This window comes from Ammodytes marinus, assembly GCF_949987685.1.
Source record: "Ammodytes marinus genome assembly, chromosome: 14".
Taxonomy (NCBI): domain Eukaryota; kingdom Metazoa; phylum Chordata; class Actinopteri; order Uranoscopiformes; family Ammodytidae; genus Ammodytes; species Ammodytes marinus.
Window position 1 is genome coordinate 4999612 of NC_137218.1, and position 10077 is coordinate 5009688.

The window sequence follows — 10077 nt, forward strand, 5'->3', positions numbered from 1 at the left end:
ACGTGAGTCAACGAAATCTATGCCATTAAAGGTGCTACGAGGAACTTTTGAATATTTCTGAAAACAGTCTAATTTTTCCTCTGAGGATCATATATGACATGTAACAGCAAACGAGACCATCAGTGCAAAGAATGCTATTTTGATATAGTTTTTCTTAATGCCTTTGTCATGGGTATACGCTCATCCAAGAACAACAGCTGGTGTAGTAAAAACACTACCACTTTTGTCCAGAGGGGGTGCAAGAATAAACACAAACTGAAAGCTCCTCAGAGCACCTTTACCATATTCCATATATGAATGTATGTGGGACACTTCCAGTTGTCTGTCTGTCTGTCTGTCTGTCTGTCTGTCTGTCTGTCTGTCTGTCTGTCTGTCTGTCTGTCTGTCTGTCTGTCTGTCTGTCTGTCTGTCTGTCTGTCTGTCTGTCTGTCTGTCTATCTATCTATCTATCTCTGACTGTATTTCCGCCCCACAGTAAGGATGAGTCTAAGGAGCCTGTCTGTCTGTCTGTCTGTCTGTCTATCTATCTATCTATCTATCTGTCTGTAACTGACTGTATATTTCTTCCCCTCAGTAAGGATGAGTCTAAGGAGCCCATTGTGGAGGTGAGAACAGAAGAGGAACGCACCCCGAACCAAGCGGGGGGTCAGACTGAGCCCAACGAGACCACCCCTCTCACCGGCCCTGAGTGAGTAACAATACACATGTCCCAGGCTAGGTTACTGTCCCAGACTTAAAGCTATATTGTGTAGAATTTTGGGGAATTTTTTCACAACAGACCTGGTAGAAAATCGATACCATATCCATAAGTACGTTTAATTTAGTGTGTAACCGCTCAAATTTAGTTGGTTAATAGCTGTTATGAAAGATGGATCACACTTACACTTCGCGACACTGTGTCCATCTGAACTATACCAGTTGGAATGTCCTTGAAGGCTTTCCGTTGCTTCTCCGAACGGGAGCCATAGAGACCAACCGTTGCGATCTAGAATTGAACCACTTGATGATGTCATATTACACACTGCACCTTTAAGGCATTTTGATAGAGGAGTGAATTGGATCGTTTGCTTATTGTTGACAAAAAATTTTTTTAAATAATAATAATTTTTATAAATGTCATTTTGGTCAGGTTACCCCAGTTCGGAGGGGGTCAGAGCGCAGGGTCAGCCATAGTACAGCGCCCCTGCAACAGTTTGGGGTTAAGTGTCTTGCCCAAGGACACAATGGTAGAGATGGAAGGCACCGTAGATGTAATAGCAGCCACCACTAGTTTTACTACTAACACCCTCCTGTCCAGTGCCGGGGATCCAACCAGCGACCTCATGGTTACTGGTCGGCCCCCCTTTCCACTAGGCCATCCTATAACTATTGTAATTCATAGAACAGCATTTTAAGGAATTTTTTTTAGCTTGAACTCCAGAGAAGGTACTTTCGCAGCACAAGGCAAGGCAAGTTTATTTCTGTAGCACAATTCAGACACAAGGCCATTCAAAGTGCTTTACAGGGGCATAAAATACATCTAGATTAAAATACATCAAGGATAGAATAGACATTAGCAAAAGTTAGAAAATATGAATAGAAATAAAAAAAAATTATAAAATATAAATTGCAGGTTAAATGGGAAACAGAAAAGTCTCCAGACTCGATTTAAAAGAGCTGAGAGTTGCAGCAGACCTCAAGTTCTCTGGGAGTTTGTTCCAGAGATTTGATGCATGAAAACTAAAAGCTGCTTCTCCTTGTTTAGTCCTAACTCTGGGGACTGTAAGCAGACCTGTCCCAGACGACCTAAGGGCTCTGGACGGTTCATAACGTATCAGCAGATCAGAAATGTATTTTGGCCCTAAACCATATATTATATTTAACATTGTCCTCAAAGGGGGGGCTACTAATCTACTTAAAGCTGGGGTGGAGGATTTGGGGAGAAAATAGCAGTTGGGATAGAGATTCGAATCCAAATACCTCAAATGCTCCACTTGTTCTCTTTGGTCCCTCCCCTATGGTCCCTCCCTGACACGCTCTACACCAACAAAGTCGTGCCAAAGTGAATGGACAGTCCCAACAGCCAATAGGAACAGAGAATCGGAGCCTCGCTCTGATTGGTCAAAGTGTACAGCTTCATGTTAACTTTGACCAATCAGAAATCACATACCCCAGCTTTAATCTATTCAGGGCATAAACACACTGGTTTTCCCCAAACCATTCCTCTAAGGTGTAAAGCACATTAGCTCCTAATGCTAAAACTGCTATTCTCTCTCTATCGTTTGCTGTTCTATTATTATTGTTATTATTTTGTCTTCTACCCCCCCCTCCCCCCCTTGCACAAACGTTTAATTTCTTGCTAACATGTCAAGGTAAAACTTTACAATAAGGGTACATTGATAAACTGTGAGTTGACGCACAAGTTAGACTTACTAATCATTAACTAAGTGTTAATGCTACGTTATTAAAAGTCAGTTAATGCTTGGTTAAAGGAATACTTCACCCATACGGAACCGGCGTTCTATCATTATAAAATTGCTTATTGTATTATAATGAATGAGGTTTTTCTCCCCTCAGTCTACCCTCAGTCTTCCCTTGGCCTAGCTGTCCTGTTAATCCTAACTCTACATTTCTACTGAAGTGATGTCACATTAGTAAAATGTAGGGTTAGACAGTGAGACCATAAAACACTCTTTCTGCCTTTTCTCAGGCTAGGATGAACCGATTTCAAAAAATGCTGCATATTTATACTACATAGGATCTTAGAGTTCAATACACCTTCATATTCCCACCGGTGAAGTAGGTCTTTAATGCTTTTACTAACAGTTAATTAACGTACCCTTATTGTTAGGTTTTACTCAATTTTTAATTATGTAGATTTTATTTCTCTTTTACAGCACTCACTGTCTCACTCACTGCTTTGTTGATGCTTTAACTTGCACTGCCCTCCCTCCCTTTAAAAAAACACTTTTTTACTTTTTCTTTCTTTCTCTCTTTCACTCCCTCCCTCACTTCTATCGCTCTATTCCTCCCTCACTCCCTCCCTCCCTCACTCTCTTACCCCACACACAGGCCCGCGACTGCAGACACAACCACCTGTCCTGTTGTGAACACACCCCCCGCCAATGCCACCTCTAACTCAGTCACCGAAACCTTTAGCACGGCACAGAGCAGCCCTGCTAGCGACAGCACTACCCTACGCACAACTAGCGCTTCAAGCCCTACCAAAGCTGTCCCAAGTCAAGCCAAGACCTCCCCTAAAAAGGCCACCAATTCCCCTTCCCCTAACCCCAAACCCCAACCCGAAGTGGGGGCCTTGGTTGACTTGAGCGACACCCCTAAAGTAACACCACCACCAAGCGAAGAGCTAGCTAGCAGTGCTAATGTCGAAAGCAGCAGTACTGAGAATAAGGACTCACAACCAGTAGACGTCCCGGCCAAGGATGCGCCCATTGTCCCAAGCACAGACGCGACAAAGACCCAACCGCCACCGGCCCAAACTGAGTATGAACCTTCACTGCCATAGTCCCCCCATTCACTCCACATTTCACTTCACTGTTCTGGTAGCATCCCAATATAGTGCATTAACAATCAACATGTGTGCCATTTTTAAAGGGAAACTAATTCATGCTAAAAGGCAGATATAGTGGTTTGGGTGTAAGTTTACCCACCATGTAAAAATGAAAAAGTTTGGAAAGCTCAAATGTTCTATGTAACTCTTTTTTAAAGGTGCTTTGAGGAACTTTCAGTTTGTGTTCATTCTAGCGCCCCCTTCAGACAAAAGCGGTAGTGTTTTTACTACACCAGCTGTTGTTCCTGGGTGAGCGTATACCCATGACCAAGGCATTATGAAAAACTATATAAAAATAGCATTCTTTGCACTGATGGTCTCATTTGCTGTTACATATCATTTATGATCAGAGGAAAAATGAGACTGTTTCAGAAATATTTAAAAGTCCCTCGTATTTTTGTGGGGTAGAAAACATCCTTCCGAGCATTAAAGTAACTTACCCACCATGTAAAAGCGAAACAAATTAGGAAAACTTGAGATTTTAAGGCCGTATGCACTAGTTTTTTTGTGATTTGAGGCCGACTAAAGAGAAAACTATACCTACAATTGAACCAAATGATTATCTTTTGTTGAGATAACTTATCTTTCATATTATGTAGGAAAAATTCAAGTTTAGAGTCTTAAAACTGTCTGACAACTTTCTGAGCAAAAAAATTCAGTTCTCAAAACTTTAACTTTTTCTGGAAACACAAACATTTAGTTATCTCAACAAATGATAATTTATTGGCTTATATATTTTTTTTTATTGGGGGGGGGGGGTATAAAACCTCATTCCGGGCAACAAAACAACTCTACAAACTAACTAGAAATGGGTACATATACCTGGAATGTACTAAATACCAGTATGTCACATTGTAGGGACATTTGAGGGTGAAATTTCCCTTTAAAAATGCCATATATTGGCCATGCAGAGAAATGGCACATTGAATGCAATCTATTGGGATGCCACCAGTTCATGCTTGTCTTCATTTAACCACTACTCGCTTCACCCTTCACCTGTTTGTTTGGTCACTTGACAAAATCAATATTTTTCCTATATTTTTTGTACATGGTATTTTTCTATGTTTTGCCCAAATTATATCTGTTTAACATGCTTGTTACTATGGTTACACACCTTCACTTTGCAGGTCTGAGTACATGCATAAGTATTACTGCCGCTTTTCGGACCAAAAGTATTAAGAAAATGTCGTTTTTCTAAGAACAAAATGTCTCATAAATCAGACAGTTACCAACATATGAACAAATCCTTCTGTAATAACCTTCAGAATAGTGCTGAGAATGATTATGGAAAGTTTAGTTGATGTAAGTGCTTTAGAAGTTGAGATTTTTGGATTCAGAGTATTGAAAAAAAAAACGAATGTTGAGATAATGGCCGTTAAAGATGGTTGTGTATTCTCTCTCCCATGGCCCTAATACTATTCCATAAAGGAAATATATATCTCAACCAAAGAGATAAAAAAAAAAATGGTTCCTGAGGTTGAATATGTCACTCAGAAATCCAATAATCCTTCAAAGGACACATGACAAGACATTTTTAGTTTTGGGATACTGCAGTAAGATCACCTCACATAGATCAGTAGTAAGGAGAGAGAGAGACAGAGAGGGAGAGAAAGGGAGAGGGGGGAGAGACAGAGAGAGAGAGAGGGAGAGAGAGAGAGAGAGGAAGAGAGAGGGGGAGAGAGGGGGAGGGGGGAGAGAGAGAGAGAGAGAGAGAGAGAGAGAGGAAGAGAGAGAAAGGGAGAGAGAGAGAGGGAGGGAGGGAGGGAGGGAGGGAGAGAAGGAGGGAGAGAGAGGGAGAGAGAGAGAGAGAGGGAGGGAGGGGGGAGAGAGAGGAGATAGAGGGAGAGAGAGAGAGATAAAGAGAGAGAGAGAGAAGGATAGAGGGAGAGAGATAGAGAGAGGGGGAGAGAGAGAGAGAGATATGGAGAGGGAGAGAGAGAGAGAGAGAGAGAAGGATAGAGGGAGATAGGGGGAGGGAGAAAGAGGGAGAGAAGGATAGAGGGAGAGAGAGAGAAAGGGAGAAAGAGAGAGAGAGAAGAGAGGGGGAGAGAGAGAGAGAGAGAGAGAGAGAGGGAGGGAGAGAAAGACAGAAAGAGAGAGAGAGAGAGACAGTGATACCGCTGAGCTTCAACTCTGTCAAAAGAGTTATGAAGAAAAATGTCTCCTATGACACGCATGGTTCTATCAAGGTGATTCTGAGCTGAAATTTCCCTAATAGTCTTGCTTAGGGGACGTTTCATTTCGGTATAAATGAGGTTGTCACCAGTTACCTGCCTCAGCACGACAGTAAAGATGCATCGTTTGTGTTGTAATAAGGTGCATTGTGCTTCTCTGTTTACAGGCAAGGCAAGTTTATTTCTATAGCACAATTCAGACACAAGGCCATTCAAAGTGCTTTATTGGGGCATGAAATACATCAAGATTAAAATACAATCAATAATAAACAATAAGTCAAGTATAAAATAGATATTAGAAAAGCGAATGGAAAAATATGAATAGAAATAAATAAAATATTTAAATTAGACAGAAAAGTGTGTTTATAGTCAGAATTGTAATATGATGATGTGGGTGTAGTGCATGTTATAGCCACAGGGGGGTGCCAGTGGGGCTTTAGAGTGCTGGCCTGTTTCAATCACAATCAGCTTCATTGGCCAGGTTTGCGTAAACTAACAAGGAATTTGACTTCGGTAACCATTTGCTCTCAAAGTACAACATTCACTAAAAATATTTTTTTTAAAAGATACTGTTTAACTGGAGTAAACAGTTTAAATGTACATCTAGTGCAAAATACATTCATACAAAGGTCTGTAAGAATGGATACATTTATTGGGCAGTTCTCAACCTATTTTAGTAAAGCCTATATGAAGCATGTATATGTGTCAGAGAGAGAGAGAGACACAGAGAGAGAGAGAGAGACACAGAGAGACACAGAGAGAGAGAGAGACACAGAGATTTAATTTAGTTTTATTTATTTTTTTATTAATGATAATCAATAACATCTAATATGTAAATAAGTAGTTATTCTCGATATGATATAGTTATATCTATGTATTGTTATATCAGGATGTTCTTTTAGTAATATTTGTGAAAGACTGTTCTCTTTTGTTATTATCTGTAATGCTTTGGCAATACTGTTTGCAACAATAGTCATGCCAATAAAGCTCATTGAATTGAATTGAATTGAGAGAGAGAGAGAGAGAGAGAGAGAATCAGAGAGAGAGAGAGAGAGAGAGAATCAGAGAGAGAGAGAGAGAGAGAGAGGGGGGGAGAGAGAGAGGGAGAGAGAGAGAGAGAGAGAGAGGGAGAGAGAGAGGGAGAGAGAGAGAGAGAGAGGTGTTATCATTAAAAATGCTATTTAGAATTTTTACACTTACATTTGTATTAGAATTTTTTATATGAAAAAACAAAAACAATAGAAACAATACAGCCAGGCACAGTAAAACACAATGCTATTTGAGAACTTACACAGAGGAAGAGATGATTATATGCGACACAATGCAGTGAAAAAACACCACCCCTGCGTTCCAAATCACATACTATTTCTTTTCACTACACTACATACTAAAGCACAGAAGAGTTTTAGGGCCACAGGAGAAAAAAAAATCAGATAAGGAAGATTTTTTTTCATTATGTCGAGAAATGTCAAGAACAAAGACGAATACTCCAAAATGCTATTGGAGTTAGTGGGGGCATTTATATATTTTCAGCATACTACAACTGACGTGCATGTATTGGGACATCCTAAATCTTTTTTCTGGCTTACTAAATAGTAGGGAAGTATGTATGGGGAATTGGAATGCACAGGCCACGTTTTCAAAATCGAAAGCCGTCGCCGTAAATGCAAATGGTCTCCAACAACAAGGTTACACATATACGGCAACACAAGAACATTTTCTATTTGTAAGAAGTAGTATATGGCTTTAAAGTCTCCTTCTATTCAAGTCTGTTCTGCTGAGGTCCAGACAGTGTGTAATCCGCTTGTGTATTGTACTTTGTGTTGTACGTTTATGCGTGTGAGTCTTTTCACGCGAACCGTGCTTTGTTGCTTTATACTGTATACCCATGGCCTTAGCTGTCCCATTCACCGCTTCAAAAAAAATCTCATTGTTCCTTTACAAAATAGCCCTGACATCCATGTACTTTTTTTTTATTCGATGTCTAGTAGGCTGCTGGGATAGTGCAGCGTTTATCCCATTATGTGTGAAACGTATTCAGTTCAAGGAGCGAGAAACAAATTCCCTCAAAGAAATTTCTCATGTTTTTTTTTTAACCGCCATTTTTTTTTGTTGCCTTTTCATTCTTTGACAAAAAGATGTACACAAAAGGAGAAAGCGCAGAGCAGACAGTTTAGCAGTGAAAAATAGACTTAGGGGTTTCGCTGTTTTTAAACACCCTCGTACAAACAGATCCACAAAATTACTTCTAAATACAGCTCTGGAAAAAATTAAGAGACCACTCCAAATGTTCAGTGTCTCTCGTTTTACTATTTATAATAGGCATATGTTTGAGTAGAATGAACATTTTGGTTTTATAATATAAACTACTGACAGCATTTCTACCAAATTCACAATAAGAATATTGTCATTAAAGAGCATTTTCATTAAGCAAGCAAGATTTAAAAAAAAAAAAAAAATGGTCTCTTAATTTTTTTCCAGAGCTTTATGTCATTTGGTGAGTTAGTTGCATGATAGTAAAGCATCTGAAAAGAGTTATAGGCATATTTATCCATCCACATGAAATATATTGTCATTTAAGTTTGATAAACTTTAAAGATATACAGCTTAGAGGAGGCTATGGGCGATGCTCTGGTTTTTAGAACATATTATTTTGAACCAATCACAGCAGTTCTTTGCCCATTCTATAAAAACATGGAGTAGTAGACAATTAAAAATAAATATCATTATTTATTTTAACTCATTTATAATATTCATGAACATTTATATTCAATCGGATTTTTCTAAAAGCGTATTAATTGAGACACCAAACTTTGATATCATAAATAGATATTTTTAGACTTCAATTTTAAATTTAAACTACTTTAATTAGAATATCCTCCATTATTGTCTAATTATCCTTTTTTTTTTTTTTTTTTTTTTTTTTAAAGTCTTTATTGAACATGGTTAAAAAAATAATAATACAAACAAAAATAAAACAATTGAGCAGTAAAAGAAGGAAAGACATCAATTAAAAAACAAACAAATGGGATCCTAAACAACAAATACATAACTCAAATAATATAGTTCATGTTCAAAAGGGATAGGAAGAAGTTAAAAAAAACTTTTCTGGTCCTACCCCCTCTTATTTTTTATAATTAATCCTAGTAGTAGACAGTAAACAAATTATCATCAGTCATTTCAAATAAGTTTTATAACGCTTACGATGTTTGTAAAAAGCTTATTGAGACACCCAACTTCGATATCATAAATCGATTTTTTTAGACTTCAATTTTAAATTTAAACTACTTTAATTAGAATATCCTCTATTATTGTCTAATTCTCTCTCTCTCTCTTTCTCTCTCTCTCTCTCTCCCTCTCTCTCTCTCTCTCTCCCTCCCTCTCTCTCTCTCCCTCCCTCTCTCTCTCTCTCTCTCTCTCCCTCTCTCCCTCTCTCTCTCTCTCTCTCTCTCTCTCTCTCTCTCTCTCTCTCTCTCTCTCCCCGTTCCTTTGTTTCCATAGCGGCAAGAAGGTGAAGGATGACATCACTAAAGTGGAGAATGAAGTGAAGAATGCCACGGCGGAGGTGAAGACGGTTCCCAACGAAGCGGCCCAAACCAACGGCAACGAGAGTAAAGCGTAAAAATCTCCATCGCGCAAAAGCAGCAGCAGCAGTGGAAAGAAGCGGATGGTTTAGGGGTATAAGGGAGGGAGGGGTGGATGGGTAGGGTTTTTTAAGGTTTTTAAAAGCTATAGTGCGTGACTTTTGTGAGGTATTCCAAATGAGGAATTCTGAGTTATTACAACAACACTGTCGGTGCGTCTATGAGGTATAGCCTTCGGTGATGGCGCATGGATTTTATACCTTCTGCTGTACGTCCAGGTTTTTTTCTTAGCAGTAGAATCAACAACATTTCTTGGGCTTTTCTTGAGGATTTTTCTGAGCTCCTGCAACAGTGTCAGGGGGGGCGGGGTGGGGAGGGGGGGACACCAGTTTGTAAACGCTGCCATACTGAAAAATACAGAGAGAGTTTTTTTTGTGGAGCTGATAGGCTTAATCAACTTTGTGTCAACTCGTTTGTGGGCGATTGGCGTGAATGTAACCGACACGCATTCATATGGAAAAAGTTACGCACTATAGCTTTAATGTTATTTGGGGAATGGGGGTGGGAGGGTAGAGGGAGGGTGGGGGGGTCACAGTCACTCACTGAAACCTCAAAGCATTCACACACCAACACATTTGCATCAGAAAAAAAAACAACAAAAAAAATTAAATAAAAATAAAATACACATAACACATGGGTGTCTTTCAACAGTGTCTTCAGACCAGGAACATGATAAGACCTCGTGCACATGCCTTAGTTGATATTTTTT

The 10077-nt window shown here is 39.3% G+C and overlaps 1 protein-coding gene across 1 annotated transcript in view; it reads left to right on the forward strand.

The window, feature by feature from the left end:
* The window catches only part of ncam1a (neural cell adhesion molecule 1a), a gene marked incomplete at its 3' end in the record, with an annotated part of 346030 nt that extends 336684 nt beyond the window's left edge, over positions 1-9346 (forward strand). The window contains exons 16-18 of the mRNA XM_080040722.1: positions 1-2; positions 575-688; positions 9226-9346. The exon at positions 1-2 is cut by the window's left edge and continues 206 nt beyond it. Coding sequence (XP_079896848.1) covers positions 1-2; positions 575-688; positions 9226-9346 — 237 coding nt within the window. The remainder of the gene's footprint in view (positions 3-574; positions 689-9225) is intronic.
* Between the last annotated feature and the right edge of the window lie 731 nt (positions 9347-10077).